Below are 26,952 nucleotides of genomic sequence, written 5' to 3' on the forward strand. Positions count from 1 at the left end.
AGAGTGGACATCCTTGTCTTATTCCTGAATTTAGCAGGAAGGCTTTCAGCTTTTTCTGTTGAGTATGATGTTGGCTGTGGGTTTGTTGTAAATGGCTTTTATTGTGTTGAGTTATGTTCCCTCTATACCCACTTTGGTGAGAGTTTTTATCTTGAATAGATGTTGAATTTTATCAAATGCTTTTTCTGCATCTATTGAGATGGTCATGTGGTTTTGTCTTTTCTTTTGTTGATGTGGTGTATCACATTGATTGATTTACTTATTTGAACCATCCTTGTGACCCTGGAATGAATCCAACTTAAACATTCTGCATGACCCTTTTTAGGTGTTGTTAGATTAGGTTTGCTAATATTTTGTTGAGGATTTTTGATCTATATTCATCAAAGATATTGGCCTGTAATTTTCATTTTTTGTAGTGTTTTTGTCTGGTTTTGCTATCAGGGTGATGGTGGCTTCATAAGAATTTGGGAGCGTTCCCTTCTCTTCAGTCTCTTGGAATAGTTTGAGAAGGATAGGTATAAGTTCTTCTTTATATGTTTGGTAGAATTCCCCAGTGAAGCCGTCCATTCCTAGACTTTTGTTTGCAGGGAATTTTTAAATTATGGATTTTATTTCACTTCTAATGATTGGTTTGTTCAAATTATCTGTTTCTTTTTGACTCAATTTTGGCAGGCTATATGTTTCTAGAAACTTTTCCATTTCTTCTAGGTTGTCCAATTTGTTGGCATATAACTGTTCATAGTATTCTCTTATGATTTTTTGTATTTCTGCACTATTGGTTGTTATTTCTCCTCTTTCATTTCTTATTTTGTTTATTTGGGTCCTCTTTCTTTTCTTCTTGGTGAGCCTGGCTAGAGGTTTGTCGATTTTGTTTATCTTTTAAAAAAACCAGCTCTTGGTTTTATTGATCTTTTCTATTGTTTTTTATCTCTATTTTTATTTAGTTCCTCTCTGATCTTTATTATTTCCTTCCTTCTGCTGACTTTGGGTTTTGTTTGGTCTTTTTCTAATTCTTTTAGGTGACAGTTTGTTTATTTGAGACTTGTTTCTTAAGGAAGGCCTATATTGCTATGACCTTCTCTCTTAGAACTGCTTTTGCTATATCCCATAGATTTTGTAAGGCTGTATTTTCATTGTCATTTGTTTCAAGGTGTTCTCTGATTTCCTCTTTGAATTCATCATCAACCCATTGTTTTTTTTAGTAGCATGTTGTTTAGTCTCCATGTGATCGGTTTCTACCTTTTTTTTCTTTTCGTGGTTGATTTCTAGTTTCATACTGTGGTGGTCAGAAAAGATGCTTGAAATAATTTCTATCCTCTTAAAATTGTTGAGGCTTGTTTTGTGTCCTAGTATGTCGTCTATTCTAGAGAATGGTCCATGCACCCTTGAAAAGAATGTGTATTCTGGTTTTTTTGGATGTAATGTCCTGTAGATATCAATTAAATCCAACTGGTCTATTGTGTCATTTAGAATCTTTGTTGCCTTATTGATTTCATCTGGAATATCTGTCTATTGATGTCAGTAGAGTGTTAAAGTCTCTTACTATTACTGTATTCCTGTCAGTTTCTCCTTTTATGTCTGTTCGTATTTGTTTTATATATCTAGGTGCTTCTATACTGGGTGAATATGTTAATGAGTGTAATATCCTCCTCTTGTATTGATTCCTTTATCATTATATAGTGTCCTTCTTTGTTTTTCCTTATGGACTTTGTTTTAGTCTGTATTGTCTGATATGGATATTGCTACCCGCGCTTTCTTGTTGCTTTCATTTGCATGAAATACCTTTTTCCATCCCCTCACTTTCAATCTATGTATGTCTTTTGCCCTAAAGTGAGTCTCTTGTAAGCAGCATATTGTAGGTCCTTTTTTTTTTTTTTTTTTAATCTGCCGTTCTGTGTCTTTTGATTGGAGCATTTAGTCCATTGACATTTAAAGTAATTATTGACAAGTATATATTTATTGCCATTTTAAACCTTGTTTTCCAGGTGATTTTGTAGTTCTTCCTTGTTCATTTTTTCTTCTTTTTGTTTTTCTTTTTGTGGTTTGATGGTTTTCTTTTGTATTATGCTTGAATTGCTTTCTTTTTGTTTTTGGTGACTCTATCGTATGGTTTTGACTTGTGGTTACCCTTGTTTTCAAGTATGTTAACCCATAACTATATCTACTTGCTTTAGACTGGTAGTCATATAAGTTCAAACACATTCTAAAAGATCTAGAATTTTAATCCCCTCCCCCATATTTCATGATTTTGATGTCCTGTTTTACATCTTAATGTTTATGTTTTTGCTGTTAATTGTAGTTATAAACACTTTTACAAAAATTTTCTGATTGTTTTTTAATCCGTGTACTGGCTCATTTAAGTGATCTTCAATCCTTGTATACATTTGCCATTCCTATTGTGATTTTCCCTTTCCTATAGATTCTTGATTCTTTTCTATTTAGAGAAGACCTTTCAATATTTCTTTTAGGTTAGGTTTAGTATTGCTGTATTCTTTTAGTTTTTGCTTGTCTGAGACATCCTTTATCTCTTCTTCTAGCCTAAAGGATAATCTTGCTGGGTAGAGTATCCTAGGTTGCAGATTTTTCCCTTTCATGACTTTATTTGACAGTGTTTCTGCAGAGAAATTAGCTAAGAGCTTTATGGGGGTTCCTTTGTAACTGACTCTTTGTTTCTCTTTTGCTGCCTTTAGATTCCTCTCTTTATCTTGAACTTTTTCCATTTTAATTATAATATGTCTTGGTGTTGGTCTGTTTAGGTTCATCTTATTTGGGACCCTCTGTGCTTCCTGTACCTAGATATCTGTTTCCTTCTTTAGGTTTGGGAAGGTTTCAGCCATAATTTCTTCAAATACATTTTTTTTTTTTGGCCTTGCCATGCAGCTTGTGGGACCTTAAGGTTGGCACATTTTATATCATCCCATAGACCTCGTATATTGCTTTCATTTTTTGTTTTTCATTTGTCTTTCTGTCTTTTGTTCTGATTGGGTGATTTCCATTATTCTATCTTCCAGATCACTTATTCATTCTTCTACATTATTTAGTCTGCTATTCATTGCTTCTACATTGGTTTTTATCTTGGTAATTGAGTTGTTTTTGATTGGCTCCTCTTTATAGTTTCTAGCTCCTCGTTACAGTGATTCTGCATTTCTATCAATAATCGTTCTTAATTCCTTTAGCATTTTTATTACCTCCTTTTTGAACTCAGGGTCAAGTAGAGTGGAGAGGTCTGTTTCATTGTTTGTTCTTTCAGAGGATTTCTCTCGTTTTTTAATTTATTTAAAAAAATTTTTTTTATAACTTTAAAAAATTTATTTATTTTATTTATTTATTTTTGGCTGCATTGGGTCTTCATTGCTGCATGCAGACTTTCTCTAGTTGCAGTAAGCGGGACCTACTCTTCGTTGCAGTGTGCAGGCTTCTCATTGTGGTGGCTTCTTTTGTTGCTGAGCATGGGCTCTAGGTGCGTGGGCTTCAGTAGTAGTGGTGCACTGGCTCAGTAATTGTGGTTCGTGGGCTCTAGAGCGCAGGCTCAGTAGTTGTGGTGCATGGACTTAGTTGCTCCGCCGCATGTGGGATCTTCCTGGACCAGGGCTCAAGCCTGTGTCCCCTGCGTTGGCAGGCGGATTCTTAACCGTTGCGCCACCAGGGAAGCCCCTCTCTTGTTCTTTTAACTGGGAGCAGTTCCTGTGCTTTTTAAATTTTACTTAAATTTATGTCTCTATAAATTTAGGAGAAACAGTTATCTACTGTGGTCTTGAAGGGCTGGTTTTTATGTGGGAGCATTCCTGAGTAGACTGTATGAGTCCAATAATTTTGGTGCAATGGCTGCTTTTGGTATGGATGCTAGCCACATCTTTCCTCAGAGTGTTATCCCCTTGATAGGGCATGTGATTGGTGTTGTGGTAACCAGAGCGTGCACCGGATTTGGATGGGGCCTCCTCTTTGCTCCATGGAGTCGCATCCCTTTCTTGCCTAGTGCTAGGCTGGTGCTGGGGGCTGGGGTGTTGTGACTGCAGGAATCGAGGTGATTGCGTTGCCACCTGGGACTGGGGCTGCCTCTATGGTACGGCTCTCCCAGGACCTGTCTGCCCCATGTCACAGCCCTGTAGGGAGGTGGGATCTGCTCCCCAGTAGAAGCCCTGAGTGTTGGTTTGATAAGGCTCCATTGCCCTTAAGTGTGTGCTCTGTCCCCAAGGATGTGAGCACTAAATCAAGTGAGGCCCATATGGTCACAGTGAACCTGTCCACTGCCCACTTAGGCACCCGTGGTTCTGCCCAGAGCAGTCCAAGGTCCCATCCCTTTCTTGCCTAGTGCTAGGCTGGTGCTGGGGGCTGGGGTGTTGTGACTGCAGGAATCGAGGTGATTGCATTGCCACCTGGGACTGGGGCTGCCTCTATGGTAGGGCTCTCCCAGGACCTCTCTGCCCCAAATCCGGCTCCAAGCTGCTGTGTGAGGTGGGCAGAACTGGAGCCCTTCTGCCGGGAAAGGAACATCTGAGTACTCCTCACGTGTGATTCTCTGATGCTGCCTGTCACCTACTGTGCACACCAGCAGAGTCCACTACTGGAGCCAAGCCCTGCCATGCACGCTGACAATGAGCTCTGGTTTGGCCCAGATCACACCCCAGGCCCTCCGGGCTGTTTCTGCACAGCTAGACAGAGTCCTCTCCCAGGGTCCGCCTCCCTGAGTTTCAGTGCCTAGCCACTGCACATACTAGCAGCCCCACCCGGCAGGCCTTTCAGGCAGGGAAGTGCAGCAAGGTGGAAGCTGTCAGCACCAGTCTCTCTCCACCCTGATTGCTAGCAAGCCATAGTAAAGGGTTAGGTTAACTGTTGAGGACATTTAGTATCTGAAGAGAGAATTAGTTAAACAGACAGATAAATTTTCTCCTAAAATTTTCAGACTAATCATATAATCATAAAGTGTTAGCTTGGGGGGGCAGAGTCAAGATGGCAGTGTGGGAAGATACCGAGTTAGGTCTCCCCACAACTAGGGCACCTGCTGGCCGCTGATGGGGGACACTGACGGCCAAGGAGATGGGAGGAACCCCCAAGCGAACTGGTAGGACGTGGGGGGACTGAGGGGGGAGGCGAAGTGGAGGCCAGATTGGCGCCCCTAAGGCCAGGGAGATCAGGAGAGGCAGGCGGAGGGGCCCTCCAGGAGGATTGGGAGAGGAGCAGAGGGCAATTGCCCACCCACTCAGGCCCGGGGAGCCTGCTGAGCTCCCAGGCCGGTCCCCTGCCCTCCAAGGCCCCCCCCAACCCTGGCCACATTGGTCCTGGGGGCATAGGAAGGAGGCAGGGGAGATCAGGAGAGGCAGGTGGGAGGGGCCCTTCAGGACCAGAGGAGCGGGAGAGGAGAGGAAAGCGTTTGTCCCTCTCACTCGAGCCCGGGAAGCCTGCTGGGCTCCCAGGTGAGGTCCCCCACCCTCTGAGACCAGGGGTGGGGGGCATGCCTGGGCCCCTTCTGTTCCGTTGAGCCTAAGCCCCACCTCCTACAGCCCCCAGGGCCTTTTCCAGCCCTGTGGGTCCTGAGCACTGGCCCCGCCCAATGCCCAAACCTTGCCCTTGCTTAGGCCCCACCCTCCAGAGCCAAGGCGTTTCCCCCCCTTTTTTTTTCTTTTTTCTTCGTTTCCCTCCTCCCCTCTTTTACTGTTGTGGTACTGTTGTACCTTCTGGTTGTTGTTTCATCTATATTTTTATTTTTATATTCTTTCTAACATATCTGTTAGTTTCCTAGTCTAATTTTATTTTTTACTTTGCTATTGTTCTCTTTTTTTTTTTTTTGCCACCCCACGTGGCTTGCGGGATCTTGGTTCACGAGCTGGGGGTTGGGCGACAGCTCCTGCGGTGGGAGCCCTGAGTCCTAACCACTGGACTAACAGAGAACCTCAGACACCTCAGAGAATATTCATTGGAGTGAGGTCTTACGGAGGTCCTCATCTCAGCACCAAGACCCAGCTCTACGCAACAGCCTACAAACTCCAGTGTTGGAAGCCTCAGGCCATACAACCAGTAAGACAGGAACACAATCCCACTCATTAAAAAAAAAAAAAAAAAAGAGATGGCAAAAAAAAGTCACAGATGAAGGAGCAAGGTAAAAACCTACAAGACCAAATAAATGATGAGGAAATAGGCAATCTACCTGAAAAAGAATTCAGAGTAATGATAGTAAAGATGATCCAGAATCTCAGAAATAGAATGGAGGCACAGATTGAGAAAATACAAGAAATGTTTAACAAAGATCTAGAAGAACTAAAGAACAAACAAACAGAGATGAACAACACAGTAACTGAAATGAAAATTACACTAGAAGGAATCAATAACAGAATAACTGAGGCAGAAGAATGAATAAGTGAGCTGGAAGACAAAATGGTGGAAATAACTGCCAAAGAGCAGAATAAAGAAAAAAAAAATGAAAAGAATTGAAGACAATCTCAGAGACTTCTGGGATAACACTAAACACACCAACATTCGAATTATAGAGGTCCCAGAAGAAGAAGAGAAAAAGAAAGGGTCTGAGAAAATATTTGAAGAGATTATAGTTGAAAACTTCCCTAACATGGGAAAGGAAATAGTCATCCAAGTCCAGGAAGCACAGAGAGTCCCATACAGGATGAACCCTAGGAGAAGCACACCAAGACACATATTAATCAAACTAGCAAAAATTAAATTCAAAGAAAAAATATAAAAGGCAGCAAGGGAAAAACAAAAAGTAACATACAAAGGAATCCCCATAAGGTTATCAGCTGATTTTTCAGCAGAAACTCTACAGGCCAGAGGGAGTGGCAGGATATACTTAAAGTGATGAAAGAGAAAAACCTACAACCAAGATTACTCTACCCAGCAAGGATCTCATTCAGATTCGAAGGAGAAATCAAAAGCTTCTCAGACAAGCAAAAGCTAAGAGAATTCAGCACCACCAAAGAAACTTCTCTAGGTGGGAAACACAAGAGAAGAAAAAGAGCCACAAAACCAAACCCAGAACAATTAAGAAAATGGTAATAGGAACATACATATTGATAATAACCTTGAATGTAAATGGATTAAATGCCCCAACCAAAAGACACAGACTGGCTGAATGGATACAAAAACAAGACCCATATATATGCTGTCTGCAAGAGACCCACTTCAGACCTAGGGACACATAGAGGCTGAAAGTGTTGGGATGGGAAAAGATATTCCATGCAAATGGAAATCAAAAGTAAGCTGGAGTAGCAGTACTCGTATCAGATAAAATAGACTTTAAAATAAAGACTGTTACAAGAGATAAGGAGGGGCACTACATAACAATCAAAGGATCAATCCAAAAAAAAGGATCAATCCAAGAAGAAGATATAACAATTGTAAATGTTTAGTCACCCAACATAGGAGCACCTCAATACATGAGGCAAATGCTAACAACCATGAAAGGAGAAATCAACAGTAACACAATAATAGTAGGGGACTTTAACACGCTACTTACACCAATGGACAGATCATCCAAACAGAAAATAAATAAGGAAACACAAGCTTTAAATGACACAATAGACCAGATAGATTTAATTAATATCTATAGAATGTTCCAGCTGAAAGTGGCAGAATACACTTTCTTCTCAAATGCTCACAAAACATTCTCCAGGATAGATAACATCTTGGATCACAAATCAAGCCTCCGTAAATTTAAGAAAATTGAAATTGTATCAAGCATCTTTTCTGACCACAACGCTATGAGATTGGAAATCAATTACAGGAAAAAAACTGTAAAAAACACAAATACATGGAGACTAAACAACCAAGAGATCAGTGAAGAAGTCAAAGAAGAAATAAAAAAATACATAGACTCAAATGACAACAAAAATACTATGACCCAAAACCTATGGGACTCAGCAAAAGCAGTTCTAAGAAGGAAGTTTATAGCAATTCAGTCTCACCTCAAGAAACAAGAAAAATCTCAAATAAACAATCTAACCCTACACTTAAAACATCTAGAGAAAGAAGAACAAAGAAAACCCAAAGTCAGTAGAAGGAAAGAAATCATAAAGATCAGAGCAGAAATAAATGAAATAGAAATGAAGAAAACAATAGCAAAGATCAATAAAACTAAAATCTAAAATCTTTGAGAAGATAAATAAAATTGATAAACCCTTAGCCAGCCTCATCAAGAAAAAAAGAGGATGCAAATCAATAAAATTAGAAATGAAAAAGGAGAAATCACAACTGACACTGCAGAAATACAAAGGATTATGAGACTACTACAAACAACTATATGCCAATAAAATGGACAGCCACGAAGAAATGGACAAATTCTTGGAAAGATACAATTTTCCAAGACTGAACCAGGAAGAATTAGAAAATATAAACAGACCAATCACAAGTAATGAAATTGAAACGGTAATTAAAACTCTTCCAACAAACAAAAGTCCAGGACCAGATGGCTTCACAGGTGAATTCTATCAAACATTTAGAGAAGAGCTAACACCCATCCTTCTCAAACTCTTCCAAAAAATTGCAGAGGGAGAAACACTCCCAAATTCATTCTGCGAAGTCACCATCACCCTGATACCAAAACCAGAAAAAGATATCACAAAAAAAGAAAATTATAGACCAATATCACTGATGAACATAGATGCAAAAATCCTGAGCAAAATACTAGCAAACAGAATCCAACAACATATTAAAAGGATCATACACCATGATCAAGTGGGATTTATCCCAGGGATGCAAGGATTCTTCAATATACGCAAATAAATCAATGTGATACACCACCTTAACAAATTAAGGAATAAAAACCATATGATCATCTCAATAGATGCAGAAAATGCTTTTGACAACATTCAACACCGATTTATGATAAAAACCCTCCAGAAAATGAGCATAGAGGGAACCTACCTCAACATAAAAAAGGCCATATATGACAAATCCACAGCAAGCATCATACTCAATGGTGAAAAATTGAAAGCATTTTCACTAAGATCAGGAACAAGACAAGGACGTCCACTCTCGCCACTCTTATTCAACATAGTTTTGGAAGTCCTAGGCACGGCAATCAGAGAAGAAAAAGAAGTAAAAGAATACAAATTGGAAAAGAAGTAGTAAACTGTCACTGCGGATGACATGATACTATACATAGAAAATCCTAAAGATGCCACCAGAAAACTACTAGAAAACAGTATGGAGGTGCCTTAAAAAACTAAAAATAGAACTACCATGTGACCCCGCAATCCCACTACTGGGCATATACCCTGAGAAAACTGTAATTCAAAAAGACATGTACCACAATGTTCATTGCAGCACTATTTACAATAGCCAGGGCATGGAACCAACCAAAATGTCCATCGACAGATGAATGGATAAAGAAGATGTGGCACATATATACAGTGGAATGTTACTCAGTCATAAAAAGGAACGAAATTGAGTTATTTGTAGTGAGATGGATGGACCTAGAGTCTGTCATACAGAGTGAAGTAGTCAGAAAGAGAAAAACAAATATCGTATGCTAACACATATGTATGGAATCCAAAAAAAAATTGGTACTGGTGAACCTAGTTGCAGGGCAGGAATAAAGATGTAGACATAGAGAATGGACTTGAGGACACGGGGTGAGAGGGGGAAGCCAGGGTGAAGTGAGAGTACCATCGACATATATACACTACTGAATGTAAAATAGATAGCTAGTGGGAAGCAGCAGCATAGCATAGGGAGATCAGCTCGGTGCTCTGTGATGACCTAGAGGGGTGGGATAGGGAGGATGGGAGGGAGGTTCAAGAGGGAGGGGATATGGAGATATGTGTATAGATATAGCTTATTCACTTCGTTATACAGCAGAAACTAACACAGTATTGTGAAGCAATTATACTCCAATAAAGATCTATTAAAAATAAATACATAAATAAATAGTTAGCTTTGGATGGGACTCTGGAGGTCATTTGAAGCAATCTCCCAATAAAAGATACACATAAGGGAACTGAATTCCAGAAAAGTTAGATGTTTTATCTAGAGCTGCTGCTCTTTGGTGACTGTACTATGAATACAAAAACGTAATTTGCTTCCCACTAAATTATGAGTCTGATAGACTAGGAGCTGACAGATTAGAGTACCAGTAGGCACAGACCAATTTGAAATCTTTACTAAGGTAGATTGTGTCTAACTAATAAAACTTTATCTTTATGTTTCAGGACTAAAAACTGCAAATTGTGTTGAGAACATGGGTAAGATATGCTCTAGAGTATTATCTCTGTAATGGGAATTTTATCAGTGTTATTTCTCACAGGAATAGGTCAGAGCCACCCCACTGTACTGTCATACTGTCAGCCATTGTCTTCTCAAGGCTGAGTTGCACTACTGCTACTACCTTTTCAGGGGGAGGGTGCAGGAGCCCCCCCTAAGCCTATCCCAGCCTTGCCTGTGGCTGTTCTCTCAAGCATTGCATTTGCCTTGGGCATGCAGGGACCATGCCACTCTGACCCTAGCCTATCATTCCAGGATTTTGACTCCTGAATACCCCTACATGACTCCTATGCACAGAGTTAGACTTGTATTCCTTTGTTTTGACATCTTGGGAAGTAATATTTGGGAGACTGATGAAGGATTCCTTCATCAGGGGAAAGACTTGGGGGACAGAACGGTAATGTGGTCTGTTTCCTCTTCCTCAGGGAAAAATAGAATATAACAAAAATAGTCTGTCTTAGAGGACCATGGAGAAGATTTGGGAATGTAAACAGGAATTCTAAGAGTATTCAGGAACAACATTATCAAATTAGGCTCAACAGATCTGAACCAAAGTTGACAGGAAATGCCTTGGACTGATGCATGCTTTGGGTGGATCCTTTTGAAGATTTATTTAAATAGTTTGAAAATAAGGGTCCATTTCTAGCTGTCTTCCTGGCTAGTTTTTCTTTGAATTCGTCTTGAAGTAATTAAAATGAATCTATATCCATTTATTTTTGAGACTGAAATTTTATATTTCTCATATTGCCATATTTTGCATGTATCTTGGCCGAACCTGACATTCACATCTAAGTATAGTACTATGTAATGAAAACATGTTTGTATTTCAGAATATTTTCAACCCTTCCGTGTCTACAACTCTGGTAAGTATGCTCTGTTTTTAAAAATAGTGGATGTTTATTAGCTACACGGATGTTTAATAGCTCTTTCCTGTTCAGCAAATTCAATTCTTAGCTGAAGAAAAAGAGTACTTTGCACATATGAAGGAGTAACCTGGCAGATATGAGGCGGAAAAAAAGAATCCATTCTGGGGAAATTTACCTCCTTGCAAATGAGAGAGTTGGCTCTCTGGAGATCTGATCAATATGGAAACATTCTGGGGAATAAGGCTGGGCGGACCTGAAGAGCTAGGCACTCTGGACAGGTCTGAGGCCTCTTATGTATAGCTCTGTTTTCAGTCATTGAGATTAGCCTGTGTGACACCAAACATCCAGATGAAAGTAGAAAGTTAGTCATTTGCCTTTTTCAAGTAAGGTGATGTTTGGTATCATTTGACTAAAACATCTGGGTGATTAGACGCTTTCTCCAGCCCCTAAGTTTCCACTTATGGTGATATGGCCCAAATCACTTCTTTGCATTTAAGTTCCTTGTTATGTATTTGACCCATGTAGCTATAATAAGTTTTTCTTTATTGAAGAGAGAAAAGTATCTGGCCTTTCCTTAAGTATGCAGTTTACCTGACGTTTGGAAGATATTTCCTGTCCTTGTGTGAAGCATTTCATGCTTAGTAACACTTCTTATTGGCAGGGCAGCCACAAGTTTTACTGATCACTTCACAGGGACTTCAGCTAACTCTTCAAGACAGACATTTTTCTAGCTTGTGGAGATCGGTAGGAGACTTACTGTATATAACAGTTTCTCTTAGTAGGAGTGTCCAGAGGAATGTTCCAGCCCAATTAGCCAAGGTGCATTTAGACTGTGGCCGACACTTAAATTTAGTAGCATTAGTTTACTGGATATATCAAGTGGATCTTTATGGCCATAATTACCTGTAAATAGTTCTGCTCTAACTGTGGTAACTCCCAATTACTTTGTTCTATCATTAAAACTGGTAAGTTTCTTTTTGTAACTTAAGTGAGAAAAACCAGAAACTTGAAGACCCTGGTAAGACATTTTCATAAACTCTAGGGACTTACATTTGTAAGACAGCTTCCTTAGGGATGGGAGCAGGTGGGCATGGCATGGTAAGGAAAAGTGGGAAGAAGTCAGAACCCACATTAGCTTACTACTTTGGTATATAAGAGACGCTCCTGAGTTCCAGATATCCTTCTTTATAAGGACGACACAGCAGCTCTGTCTGTCTCCTATCTAACAACCATAAGTCATCCCAGCGGAGCAGTTAGAGACATGACATAAGAAACTAGTTCTAGAGAACTTACTATTTTCTGCTTTAGGCTAGCTGTTACATGGATAGAGGAAGGTGTGACTATTCCACAAACTCTGTAACATAGGGTGTTCATCAGGAGCATAACAAATGGCATTTTTTTCTAAACTAAAATGATTTTATATACGTATATATATTCCTGTTTCTAGCAATCTGAGTAACAAATGCTATTAGCTATATCCATTTGATTATTTAGTATATTCCAAAGTATGACTCATTCCCAATTTTTTTTGTCTTTCTTAAAAATGATATTCTTCAAGGGTGCTGGGACAGAAACACTCTCATAAATTACTGGTGAGATTATAAGTTGGAACTTTTCTGGAGGACAATTTCAATAGTATGTATCACTAGCCTTAAAAATGTCCATACCTTTTAACCTAGCTATAACACTTTTAAATATTTGTCCTAAGGAAATAAACATAAAAATTTGTGTACAAAATATGTACAGAAATGTTTATGCAGTGTTATGGTAGCCAAAATTTATAAATAACCTTAGTATCCAACAGTTGGGTATTGTTAAATAAATTATATTCATATTATGAAACACTAACCAATTTAAAAACCATGTTTTTGAAAAATAAAGATATGAGAAAATACTTATAATACAGTGACAATAAAAATAGGATAAAAACAAACTCTACTCAAAACTCTGTAATGGCCTATATGGGAAAAAAATCTAAAAAAGAGTGGATATATGTATATATATAACAGATTTACTTTGCTGTACACCTGAAACTAACACATTGTAAATCAACTATACTCCAATAAAAATTTTTTAAAAGATAGGATGAAAACAGCATATGGAGTATAATATCAAATTTATTTTAAAATGTCTAAAGGTACAAACTTCCAGTTATAAGATAAATAAGTACAGGGGATGTAATGTACAACATGACTATAGTTAACAGCTGTATGGTATATTTGAAAGCTGTTAAGAGAATAGATCCTAAGAGTTCTCATCACAAGGAAAAAAAAAACATTTTTTCATTTTTTTTTTTTTGGTATCTGTATGAGATGCAATAAACTTATTGTGGTAATCCTGTCACAATATATGTAACTCAAGTCATTATGCTGTATACCATAAACTTATACAGTGTTTTATGTCAATTATATCTCAATAAAACTGAGAAAAGTAGTAAAAAATGTGTATGAGCATGTATATATATATATATTATATATATATATATATAATATATATATATATAGCAAAGAGACAGGAAATATACCAAAATATTAAGACTGAATAGCTCTGATATCTGGGATTATGAGTAATTTTTAATAATTTCCTATATTTTTCCAAAGTATCTATAATTATATTACTTATATAATCAAGAAGTTTCATTTTTAAAAATAAATCATGACAAATGTAGGTCAGAGTCTAAAAAAAAATCAACAAGAGATATTTTGCTTAATCTAGGAGAGTGCCTGGATCACTGGCCATAGTTCTCACAGTAAGTCAGGCACCAGTGGGTTAAATCTCTTTCCCTTTTACCCAGAACTCTAAAAGCTTTGAGAGTCGGTCATCTCTCAAAGCTTTTAGAGTTTTCCACTGTAAATAGCTATATAGATATACGGTTAAAATTTCAAGCTTACTGCGTTTATCACTAAATATTTCCTATTCTCATCTTCAGGAATGAAAAGCCAGGAGTCCACAGTCTTACCTGGTAAGTGATCTTTTACTTACTCTCAGAGACTAGCTACAAGGTTAGAAGGAGGCATGAGGACTCCTAGAACTAAGGACATTACTGGACATGGAGAGTTTGAGGAATAAGTTAAGTCAAAACAGAGGGACTCTAGTTATTGAGAGCTTATTATGTTCCATGCAGTAATGTACTAAGCAGTTTTATAATGTATCACCTTTAATCACCACTTACTACAAACCTACAAGGTATTTCTTCTGAGTAAATAAGGAAATGAAGGTCAGAGGGATTAAGCCTGCCCAATCATAGAGCTAATAACTATAATGACAATAGAGCTAAACCAAGCAGAGTCTTGGACCCAGTACTATTTCATTTAAAAACTGATGTACTAGGACTGACTGCCTTATGAAGATAAGGTTAGCCAGATAATGAAGTTCTTGAAGTCCACCATAAGGAGTTTGGGCTTTGTCCAGTTAGGGAATGAACAGTAATTGAAAGGTGTTTTTGTTGTTACTGTTTTCTTTTTCCTTTTTGGGGGGGGGTTGAAGATGGGGGAGGTATAGACCAAAGGGAGCATTAACGTTGCAAGATAGTTGATTAACACTAACCAATATTCATTTCTGTCTTCAGGTATGAAGAGCCAAGAAGCCACCCAAATACCTGGTAGGACAGCTTTATTTACTTTCTTAGCCAAAGTATGAGAAGAGAAGGATCCCCCTGCGTATTAAAGAGAATATGAAGAGTCATGAGATTATTATTCATTAATATTTCCCTTACAGCTGCCTGCCAGTCATTCTACAAAGATTTAGCTGGGGAAGAGAGTAGAAAAGTACCTTTCCTCCCTAGTGTTCATGCCTTCCTGGAGCAGGAAAATTAGTTCTGCTGGGGGCATGGCTGAAGGCAAGGCTGCTGGGACCTGGATGCATGTAGTCCAGCCTTAGATTCTATAGCTAAAGGTACTCAATGGAAACTTCAACTTCATGCAAAAGCGAACTGTTAGCTTTGGCTAATAACATCTCAGCATCTAGGATCTCCAGGTAACTAAGCATAGTACTCTCCTGGCATAGAGGCAGGCTTAATGAGGCGCCATGGCAGAAGGCTCCTCTGAATTTGGCATGGATTTGCACCGTGAGGGTTCATGTAGCCAGAACTTTCAAGTAAAAAGCCAGAAACTACAGTGCAGTGGGACCTTTGGTGCTTGTATCTCTTGAGTTCATGAGACAAGAAGGAGTTTGGAAAGTGTACTCACAGGAACAAACTGCAAGTCACTGAAAATTTCTTTCTCATTTAGGAATGAAAACTCCAGAACCTTTTTCACTACCTGGTAAGCAGTGTTAGGCATGCTGGAGAGGAAGCTGCCAATTTGGGGAGTATAGATACAATTGTCACCATTAGATACGCAAGGGAGGCTAAGTACTTTGCACAGCAAGATCACGTGAGTGAGTGAAGGACCCAGGTCTCTTACCTTATGGCCAAGCACCTGTTTCTTAAAACTTGTGGTTCCTCTAGTGTTTTTCCAGTATATTTATCATGACACATTTAACCTACCTTCAAGATATAACCATGAAAGCAGGTATTTGAAAAGAATGAGGCTGTTGCTGAGCGCGGGGCCTTGAGTTTCTGTGGCCAGAGAAACTGAACAGTGTGACTCCTGTCAAGTCAAAAGGGCCTCAGAACTCACGCTTACAGGGGAGGAAAAAAATGAAAAGGCCCTCAAACTTAATTTTTTTCCTGAGACAAGGAGAAGTTAAAAAAAAAAAGATGGACATTATCTAATATTTTACCAGAGAGCTATGGACAGTAATAACACTTCTCTATGCCTCAGAATTGTCATCTTTCAAAGGTGGCTAACACATGTCATGTTACCTTGCAGGGATATCTGTAAGGACTATAAAAACACAAAATCTCAGGGCGCAAACCCCTATCTAATGGTTCAATCCTGCTTCCGAGTTCATGTAGTGTTTTGAAAATAATTTGTGTTAGGTCTTGTTATTATGGAATGATCATCTGTTAAGGAAATTAGATTGTTGGCATCTGCTAAATGACATCCATCCGCACAGTACTGAGCTTTGCCTAGCATTGCTGCCTTCGGATGTTGTGTGCTGTGTACAGAAACAGCCATTCCCAGTTCATGATCTAAAGCACTGACAGACCCAGAGAGAGAGGTTCCAGCAATACTTTTATATTCACCCAGATTTGAACTGTTGGACTTATTTGGCCGCGATTTTGAAGTGAACCTCTAATGACACTGATGACACACTTTGTGTGTCTACATCTCTTCAGCTCGCTGGAGCTGAGTTTGCATAGTACTCTCGCTGGCACCTTACTAGGCGCCCCGGTTGCCTGAAAGGCAGCTGCTGAGCAGCATGTGGAGGATGGACACGGTCTGTGTGGACAGACAGACCCAGCTTCATGAAGTCTCTCCTCTGCCATTTTCCTCCGGGTAACTTTGTGTAGAGGTAACTTTATTTCACTTTTCTGCACCTCTGCTCCCACATCTGTAAAATGAAGAAAATTTCTGTCTTGCAAGACTGATTAAAGTCCTAATGAGATAAAAGTACTGGCAAAACGAATGGTGCCTTAAAATAGTAGTAAATGGTAGACGCCTTTATTATTATCTGAAAATCTTTTTTTCATTTAGGAATAAAAATGTTACAACCGGGTGAAAAACCTGGTAGTAAATTCTTTACTGGGGGTGGGGGCACCATGGGGTTCTGAGTCCTTTACCATAATCATTCAGGTAGCTCCATCTTAAGGGGGCTGGGGAGGGGACACTTGAGCTGTACAGCTTCTGACACCCCAGGCTGCAAGCCAGAGGGGGAAATGTTGAGAACTCCTTTCAGTGCGTGCAGCAGACTGCTATAATGGCTCCCCGGGTCAGGCAGAGAAAAAGGCAGTTGACGTGAAACTGGGACAGTTGGCTTCCCGCTGCGCCTGTCTATTCCAGAATGGGACAGGAGGCTTCCCAGGGTGCGCAGGCTGCCGTGAGAGGATCTGTAGTCACAGGAGTAGCATCATCAAAGAGGTGTGTGTGAGAACCGTACAGTGTGGGACCATCCATCCTGCGCTCCTTACTACACTCTCCATGTCCTCCAACAAATAGGCCACTCAGTTTTGCTGGGACTGTTTTGTATTGTGCCCTCTCCTAGAAAGCTGTGTGTACTGCAGGCTTTTTAAAAAGTGGTGTCAAAACATTTACACAGGATCTCATATAATCCAATAAAAGAAATATTGTTATCACCGTTTCAGAGATGGAAACATGGAATATAGGAAGTTAAGGGACCTGTCAAAGGCTAGAATGAGACAGTCAAGACCCAAACTTTTCAAGTTTTGTTCATTTTCTGTCACATGACACTTGTCTTCCAGCTAGATGTAGTTCTAGAAAATACTCCTCTAACCTGGGATCCTAGAATTGGCATTTGGCTTCACAGCCGTCAGAATATGGCAACATTGTAATATTTCAATGTTAACACACTTGGAGTTAGAATAGCATAGTAAGTAAGAGCAGAGGGTTTGAAGGCAGGCATTGCTACCACTGATTACCTCTGTGATTTTATGCAAGTTTTGGGGAACCTCTGTATAATATGGATAACTCTACTACCTACTAGGAGTGTAACAAGTAAAGGTAATAATGTACATAAAGCATTTGGTCAGTGCGTGACACACAGTAAGCATTCAATAAATGATTAGTGTTATGGTTGTGCTTGGGAATCTGAGTTCAATATGTAGAAAAAAGACTTTTCTGTAAACAAAGTTTAACCTTTCTTTTAATGGAAACACACACATGGTAAAAAATTTCAAAGCATGCAAATGTGTAAACACTGAACCTTTCCCCCAGTCCCACCTATACCTCTAAAACTAGTGCCCTGCCCCTCAGTCCCACACGCAGAGATAACCAAGTTAGCTTAATCATTTAATCAGATTTTTCTCTTTGGGATAAATCTGTGTACAATGCAGTTAACTCAAAATCTGTTTATATTTTAGAAGACAAAAGTCAAGATATCGACAGACCTAGTAAGAAATATCTCATTTCCTTAGTTGATAAATGTCTGTTTCTGCAATATAGAAAAACTGAGAAATTTATTTTCTCTTAATAAAAGGAACAAAATCTCGAGTTTAAAGCACCATAACAGAATATAATGTCATATCCAAATGCTTGTATGTGCAAATGGGGGGGGTCAACTTGATTTTGCTTCTTAAGCACTCATTTTCAACTGTGTATATAGACTGTACTTTTTCGAGCAATGGTTCTCAACCCTGCAACCCAATTCTCTCTTTTTAGAACAAATATTTTATAAAGGTATCCTGAAATAAGATTCATAAATAAGTCCCACTTGCACCATAAAAAAATCAATATAATGTCCTAACTATATAACAAAATTATATACATTTCAATATGTAAATGCCTAGATTATTCTAGAAGACGTCATGAAGTAGTCAGATTGTATTTACTTACACAGAGAAATCTGGATTTAAGAGAGGACTGGAAGCTATTCTATACAAATATAAGAAAATGAAAGTGAAGAAATACCATGGGCACTAGAATAGAAACCAATATTTATTAAAACTATCCAAAAATATTTTGCTTATATGTAAAACTTAGGTTCTGGGTTTGAGCATTATAAATAGGTTTTTAACATATATATGTCTACCAGTGCATTTGAAATTTATGTGCAAGTGGGTCGATTTTTCCTTGTGCAAGACTGTCGAGAGCACTGCAGGATACTAGCCCTCTACTTCCACCCCAGTGCTGTGACAATCAAAAATATACCCTGACAAATTTCCAAACTGCCTTAGGGGGCAATACAGCCCCCTTGAGAACCACTGCTCTCTAGTAACAGACTAATGCATGAGTGCATCTGCTTGTCCGTTTCCCCCACCTGTATACATATAACTGCATGTTTATAATTATAGCAAGTAAATTTATGAGTTGAAGGTTTTTATAACATTTACTAGCTATTTCTTTTGGTTTCACTTATGTGAGTGGTGATCCCATTTGGATATTTCCAATCAGTCTTCCCTTGTACAGTCTAAACCAAAACACAGCCAGAAGTCAGATATCTGAGTTTAGGGCAGTGTGAAACAGACCATCCTGAGATGGCTGGACTCCACTGTACCTCTCTCCACTAGTTCAGGTGAAAGGGAAGCAGTTTTCTCCAGAGCAGTGTTTTATGTATAGAGGGAAAAAAATTTTTTTTAATCAGCTTGCAGGGCTGTTTAAAAAATGCAATTTTTTACACTGTAAAATATTTTACACTGTAAAATATTACACTGTATATTGGTAGAATATGCATATGAAATATACTATCTTGAAATAGAAAAGACACAGAATTAAACTTTATCTTGCATATACAGAAAACGAAAATTTTAAATTGCCAAGAAATTCTAGAGAACTTGAACAAAAAATTACCTTGTCTACAAAGATAATAAAAAGCCTGTGAAATCCTAGATAAAACCTAGATCAGCACACCCTGATGATATATATGAAAATATAGCCCCATATCTGTAATGAACTATATTTAAAGTTGTCCTGGTTAGAATTACTTCATGTAAGTTTCTAACTCAACCTGAATGTTCACATATTCAGGATATATGGTGTAGGTGGATGAAACTTGATACTAACAATAACATGTGTCAATGACTATGTGTTCTCATTAACAGCTCCAGCTCCAGCTCCAGGTCCAGTTCCAGGTCCCAAAACCCATACCTCTGCATCTTCTGGCAAAATGCTCCTTCCACCGTTTGGGACATTCATCATTTTAATCAGTGTTTCTGCTATAAATCTCTGTCGCTCTGTAGTCTGATACATTCTTTTTAATTTTTTGGGGGGCGGGGCGCGCTGATTTATTTATTTATTAGACTCGAGTGCTTTAGTACAGAATGGTACAGAGATGTTTGTGCTTCAGTACTTTCAAACACTGAGATTCTGATAATTTCAAGGTAAGCAAGTTTCAAGACAGACTAGCTTTTCGATACATTCTTTATTACTTGAAATATGCTACAGGCATCCCACAGAAATCATCAAAAGGAATGATGTATTTTTCACTTGTTGGCCAAAGTCATTTGATAAAATGAGAATTACATATTTGTTAATGTAATTAGCAAATTCAGGTAGCTGACCCAGATGTCATAGAATTCATTTTTCACTTATTTCTATATTAATCTTACGACTGCAAAAAACTGTATACTTTTGATTTAATTCAATGAAAGACTAAAATTATTAGCTATAATTTCAGTAGAATTGCTAGATATTAAAATGTCAGTAATGCTAGTGGTTAACATGAATTTAATTCCTAATTAGAATTTAAAGGTGTTCTACTTATCTTTAAAGGATCAAACTTTGACTTCAAATAGTGTATTCTTTCAACCTCTTCATTTTCCTTCTATATATGAACACCTTATATTTTTATAAACACAACAGTTTACCAAGTATTTCACATACGTAGTCCCTAACTTGAACCTCATGTTAACCCAGGAAGGCACACAGTACTCAATGAATATGTGGGCTCAATAAGCAAGGGAAATGAGTACAGTACAGTAGTCTTTTCCCCCAGGTATTGCACTGGTTGAATAGTAATTGATTTAGGCATGGGCTTTGGTAACTGACACTTGTTTACACTGCCAGCGTTTCAAAAAAGGACTTAAGGCCACTTTCAGAGATTCAGAAAAACTACATGAAATCTAAACTAGGTGTTTGTTAGGGGTTCAGTGTGCTTTAATTCTACCATTTACCTCTCTTCATGTTCAGAATTTTGAGTGGACTGACTTACCACAAGAACCATTAGCCAGTTCACAGAACGTCTATAAATTGTGCTGGAGAACACAACTTAGTCCAGAGGCCAAAGTTGGTCTTTTCTTCTCATTTCCTCCCAAATCTAGAACTTGGTTATCAGTTGCTTGGAACACAGCTCAGGTACAGACCAAGTCCAGTTATCTAACCAGCTACATGAACAAAGACCACAGGCCTTGCCTTACACATGTAGTCAGTCACCAGCAGGATCAAAACTTAGGAGGCTAACTGGGCCTGTCTTTAAAAGGCAGACCCCCGAGCCCTATCTAGGGCTTGTGAAATTAGAAACCTAACAATACGAGAGGACGAGAAATGAAAGGCTAGAGAAGTAAGCATGGTATGTATGATTAGCCATCTGCCCAACAGAGAATGTGGCTCAATGAGTAACAGTTCTCATCTATTATTAGATCACCAGCTCTTCCTACAGTAAGAGGGTGTGCAAAGGGCGAATGTGCTCTTCCACATTCGGCTACATGGATGAGAAAGATGAGAGGTGTTATAAGAAACAGCCCTGTGAACCTTGTTTGTGTCTCCTACACAACCGTTAGCTAGCTAGTCTGCATCTTGACAGATTCCTTCAGTGGGATCTCAGAGGGAGGCCTCTGGATATACCTTGCATCACACTCCTCGCCATCCTCATAATACACACAGTGGCACGGTTCATGGGGCTGTTTCTTTTAACACCTCTCATCATAAGACAAAGCATTACGCAGAAATGCAGAGTTAAAGCATTCCAAGAGGGGCCAACATGATGCAGCCCAGGTGTGCAGTTCATAGTCAGAAAAATTGTTTAAAATTATCTAGTTGTTAAAGAATCACTATTGCACATTATCATGTCTAATTCAGATTTTCCAGTGTTTTCAGGTACTAATGATGTATTAGAGAATTCTTTATCCTGGATGATACAGGAAGTAATTTTTATTTGCTGTACCCTAGTCAAAATATATCAGTATTGATATACTTTCCTTAGGAGGGTAAAGTCAGACTTAAGTCCAGGTTAAAGCTGAAATTCTTGAGCTGTGATTATGATTTAATATTTGTGTGGACATGAATGGTCATTCTCCCGGAGCCAAATAAACAAAGCACCAGACAGAATTATATAAAAAGTAATTATAATCAAGAATTTATTTATAACTTTTCATCTTTTTTAGAAATAAAGAGGTTTAAAAAAAAGTTGTAAAAATGATAAAATGTAATTTTGTTATATCCTAATTGCTTAGGTGTGTTCTGTAAATTCCAAATAAGTAAAATAATATAAAAATATATTTTCAGATCTTTATAGAATGAAAAGAAAACCACACTAATCATTAAATACTCTTGGATTTTCTTTACTCCTCCCACAGATGAATTCACAAATATAAAAACTGACATACATTTACATTCTGAAGTACAAATCTCCAACAGCCAAGTAATTATACAGTTTGTTATGTGCAAAGTAGACATTTCCTATTTACTTGCTATGGAGAGCAGAATACAGGCTCAATGGAGAATAATCATTAAACACTGATTATTTTTAAGAAGAGTGCTGTTGTAAAAATATACAATAGGAAATATTTTTGGTAATTATGTACTTCTTTTTTAAAGTAATTACAGCTTTTAGATGTGAATCTTTCAAAGGCTCTCTCTGAAGAGCAGTGAAGTGACAGTTATTTCAGATTTGATGAACAATAATTTGTCAGGAACCTTCTCAAAAACCAAGTCAGGAGAGAGGATTGTTTTCTTTCTTTTCCCCTCCACGTGGTCAGTTTCATTCTTAAGGAAGGCCTGATATAACAAGAAAATGTATTTCACAAACCTTTAACACAAGTTTGTGAACTGTCAACTGAAGACACCACCTCTGATGTGGATGGTTTCATTCAATCCATGTTCTACCAACTTGATATCTTCTAAGTCATCTTTTATGATGCTAATCAAGTGGCTAAGGCCTTCCTGTTGTTGTTTCAAATGCTAAAAGGAATTTAAAAAATATCAATGTATTTATTAAACTGCATGCTACTCACAGGAAAAAGGCTATTTTTCACTATTTTACCAGCAACACAGCACTTAGTGGCTGCTCTCATTATCTGCATATTTAAACATTTGTACTATATCTTTTGCTAACACTTTTAAATATAGTAAAATACTACTGTAAAAAGCAATAAAATCAAATATACAATGAACAATATCTGTAACAGAAATTTTACAAAAGATGCAGAGTTTTAAAGGTTCCTTTTATCAACCTTTGATAAAAAACAAAGGTATATTAAAACAATGCAAGAAGGTACTCAAATATAGATGACTAGCAAAATAATCATTCTGAAAACTGAGGATTTCCATGTTTTAAAGTACAAAGTATAAACTGATGATAATGGTGATAACTACAATTGCTAGCATTTTAAAGAGTCCTTCCCAGATGTTAAGGCAGCTTGAAGAGTTTCATGGGTATTAACTCATTTAAAATCCCTTTGAGCACACACTTTGGGGGTACCATTATTACCTCTTCTCTACAGATAAAGAAACTGAGATACAGGTGATGAGCCATGATGCTTCAATTCCAAAACAATATACTGCTTTTCATTGTTTTAGGTAGGTGTTTATATTATTCCCAATTTTACTGCATACATAAACTCTTTTATATAGTTCTTTATTCTAATATGCTGGAATCTTTCTCAGTTAATTTTATTGTAAATATGAATATAATCAAGTGTATGTATATATACTTTTCGAGAACCCAGAAGCCAAACTAGTTTTTAGTTGCGTATAACAGCAATATCCATTCTAAAGCACATAATAAAATCAGATTTGCTGATGACATTTATAACTACCTAAAATCCTCAGGTCATACCAACCTGCCACGCCAGTTAATCCTACCTAATATGTTCCACAAAGTTTACCATCTTAATATATTTTTTTAGACACAGTTAATGGTTGGATAACTTTTATCAAACCAATCTATATTTATACTAATGAAACTAAGCTAGAGCAGTACGTCCCAACTTCTTCATACAAAGTGAGCCTTAGACAAGTGGTTGGAGGTTTTGGCTACCCTAGTCTACACCCAGGTCCCCTGAGGGCTGACAGGATCAGTAACTCTACATATTTATAATTGATATGTGGCATCATATGAGTTGGGAATATGTGACATAGAGCAGTTACTTCTCAAACTTTAACTGTGCATACAAATCACTCTGTGATCTTGAAAAATGCAGCTTCAGGAGGTCTGGCGTACGGCCTGAGCGTCTGCATTTCTAACGACACCCCAGGTGCTGCTGCTGCTGCCCACACACAGCAGCAGGGTCTAGGGTACTTCGGTTGTCTGTATTACCTCTGAATTCATCGATTTGGGGGACAGGAGAAGAGAACGATAACTTTTTTTGGTGGGAAAATATACATAACATGTCCATTTTAACCATTTTATGTCCAGTCCAGTAGCACTGAGTAAATCATGTTGTGCAACAATCACTACCATCTATCTGTAGAACTTTTTCATCTTCTCAAACTGAAATTCTGTACCCATTAAACACTAGCTCCCCATTCCCCTTCCCCTCAGCCCCTGGCAACTACCATTCTACTCTCTATGAATTGGACTACTCTAGGTACCCCCTATAAGTGGAGTCATACAACTTTTGTCCTTTTACGCTGGCTTATTTCACATAATGTAGTGTGTGCATGTGAGAATTTCCTTCCTTTTTAAGGCTAATATTCCATTGTATATATACCATATTTTGTTTATTCATCCATCTATGGACACTTGGATTGCTTCCACTTTGGCTACTGTGAATAACGCTTCTATGAACCTGGCTATACAAATAATCTGTTTGAGTCCCTACTTTCAATCTTTTAAGTATGCACCCAGAAGCAGAATTGCTGGACTATATTGTAATTCTATGTTTAATATTTTGAGGAACCATTTTTCACAGTGGCTGCAAGCACCATTTTTACATTGCCGCTAGCCATGCACAAGGGTTCCATTTTCTTCACATCCTCTAAACCCTTGTTATTTTGTTTTTGTTTTTGTTTGGATAATAGCCATCCTAATGGATGTGAAGTGGTGAATTCACCTTTTTAAAAGGTGACTCTAGTGCAACACTTACCTGCTTGATTTCTCGTAACAGATCTGCATCTATGTAATATCTTTCTTCAGATTTGACTGCTCCAAAATGATTCTGCATCCTGATTTGGGACATCAGTTCATTCAGTCGGCCCTAAAAATAATAGAGTTGAGGGACTTCCCTGGTGTCATGGTGGATAGGACTCGGCACTCCCAATGCAGGGGGCCCGGGTTCGATCCCTGGTCAGGGAACTAGATCCCACATGCATGCCACAACTAAGAGTTTGCATGCCACCACTAAGGAGCCCGCCTGCCGCAACTAAGGAGCCAGCAAGCCGCAACTAAGGAGCCCGCCGGCCACAACTAAGACCCGGCACAACCAAATAAATAAATAAATAAATAAAAATACTGAGTTGCATTACAACTGCTCACAACAGCAACCATTTCTAAAAGAGAATGTTTTATTTTAAAAGGATAGGTACTACTCTAATTAAAGGTGTCAATTCTCCCTCTGTACATTATTTGAAACACTAATACAAGCCCAAAACATCATGATTAAGAGTCTACTTTAGAAAGGAAGTTTTGATTAAAGAGAACAAATACCTAATAAAAAACAAGTATACAAAATTCCTCTTTTTGAAGACCAAGTAACATTTCTCTGCAGATCCACCTGAAACAAATTCTAGCTTTATGGTCTTATAAGTGCTTACCTTAAACTGAGTAGGGGCATTTAGTTCACACTGAATTGTATCTAGCTGAACTCGCAACTGCTCTTCATCAGCTTGGATGGCATACCCACTCTTCCTCTGAATTTCCTGTTTGATTAGGACCTATACAAAGAAAAGCCACCAATAACGATAGAATCATCTCTTTTCAGTTATGCAAGTAATTTTATTACACATCAACTGTTGAAAGAAATTAGCTGAATACATTAACAATAGTTAGAATCATTAACAGTTCAAGATTTGAATTATGTTTGCCCATTTTTATTAGGCAAGTTACATTAATTTGTTACTTTTAATGACTACATAATTTTCATGCATTATTAATCAATAAACTCAAGTATTCTTATGTTGAGGGGCATATATTTTATTTCTAGTTTTGACACTATGAACAATGCTGTAGTAAACATTTTTGTATATATATCTTTATTTACTGGTATAGACCCCCAGGAATGAGATTGCTGGGTTTAGAAGTGTGTGTGTTCAATCTTTAGAAGCTGCTAGATTGCTTTCCCAAAGATCCTCCTGATGAGTATTAAAGAGATCACACAAATTTTTTAAAAAACCTGCATTCCCTTGAATGTGTTTGTTTTTTTTTGGCCGCGCCACTTGGCCTGTGGGATCGGCTAGCAGGATCTTAGTTCCCTGACCAGGGATCAAACCTGGGGCCCCTGCAGTGGAAGCGCAGAGTCATAATCACTGGACCACCAGGGAATTCCCCCCTTGAATGTTAAAGGACCGTCTTTTAACGGTTAAGAACTACTTTGCATCTGTTCTTCTGTGAACTGCCTTTATACATTCTTTGCCCGTATTTCACTTGGAGTTTTTTAGGTCAAATTATAGGATCTCTGTATAATACAAACACTACAACTGAAATCAGTGCTGTTTGCAAATTCAAATTTTTCTTTTTCTGAAATCACTTGACTATTGACAAATGGCTTCTGTTACGTTTTACTATACAAAATTTTCTAATTCTTACATAGTCAATTTTGTTTTACAGTTTCTGGCTTTCTAGCTAAAAGTCTCTCCAGTCCCTAGGCTGTACATGCAGCCTCATTAATTTCTTAGAGTTAAGTCTTTAATACACCTTATTTTTGTATATGGTGTGATACAGTGGTCTAATTTTATTTTCCAGATGGATAGCCAATTACTCTAGCATTACTTATTAAATAAACCTACTGAATTGAAATACCACCTTTGTCATATTAAGATACATGTGCATCTATTTCTGGATTGTCTATTCTTTTCTATGGATCTTTATATCCAATCCTACACCAATCCCATATTGATTTGATTACAAGAGCTTTAAATAGGTTCTAAAATTTGATAAGGCAAGTCCCCTTCACTATCTTTTTTGTTCCTCCCAGAAGCTATTGTCAAAACAGTTATCCTTATTT

General features: G+C 38.0%; 2 protein-coding genes across 2 annotated transcripts in view; one reads left to right on the forward strand and one right to left on the reverse strand.

Moving 5' to 3' along the window:
- The window catches only part of ART3 (ADP-ribosyltransferase 3 (inactive)), a 35,334-nt gene extending 15,517 nt beyond the window's left edge, over positions 1–19,817 (forward strand). The window contains exons 3-10 of the mRNA XM_061191498.1: positions 10,158–10,190; positions 11,040–11,076; positions 12,065–12,093; positions 14,005–14,037; positions 14,644–14,676; positions 15,305–15,337; positions 17,998–18,027; positions 19,681–19,817. Of these exons, the coding sequence (XP_061047481.1) occupies positions 10,158–10,190; positions 11,040–11,076; positions 12,065–12,093; positions 14,005–14,037; positions 14,644–14,676; positions 15,305–15,337; positions 17,998–18,027; positions 19,681–19,817 (365 nt within the window). The remainder of the gene's footprint in view (positions 1–10,157; positions 10,191–11,039; positions 11,077–12,064; positions 12,094–14,004; positions 14,038–14,643; positions 14,677–15,304; positions 15,338–17,997; positions 18,028–19,680) is intronic.
- A 2,234-nt stretch (positions 19,818–22,051) lies between these two features.
- NUP54 (nucleoporin 54) overlaps positions 22,052–26,952 on the reverse strand; it is a 29,968-nt gene continuing 25,067 nt past the window's right edge. Inside the window, exons 10-12 of the mRNA XM_061191499.1 lie at positions 25,544–25,663; positions 24,877–24,987; positions 22,052–22,750 (exon numbers count right to left, since the gene is read on the reverse strand). Of these exons, the coding sequence (XP_061047482.1) occupies positions 22,622–22,750; positions 24,877–24,987; positions 25,544–25,663 (360 nt within the window). The 3' untranslated portion in view covers positions 22,052–22,621. The remainder of the gene's footprint in view (positions 22,751–24,876; positions 24,988–25,543; positions 25,664–26,952) is intronic.

The sequence above is a fragment of the Eubalaena glacialis genome, chromosome 5 (genome assembly GCF_028564815.1).
Source record: "Eubalaena glacialis isolate mEubGla1 chromosome 5, mEubGla1.1.hap2.+ XY, whole genome shotgun sequence".
NCBI lineage: Eukaryota > Metazoa > Chordata > Mammalia > Artiodactyla > Balaenidae > Eubalaena > Eubalaena glacialis.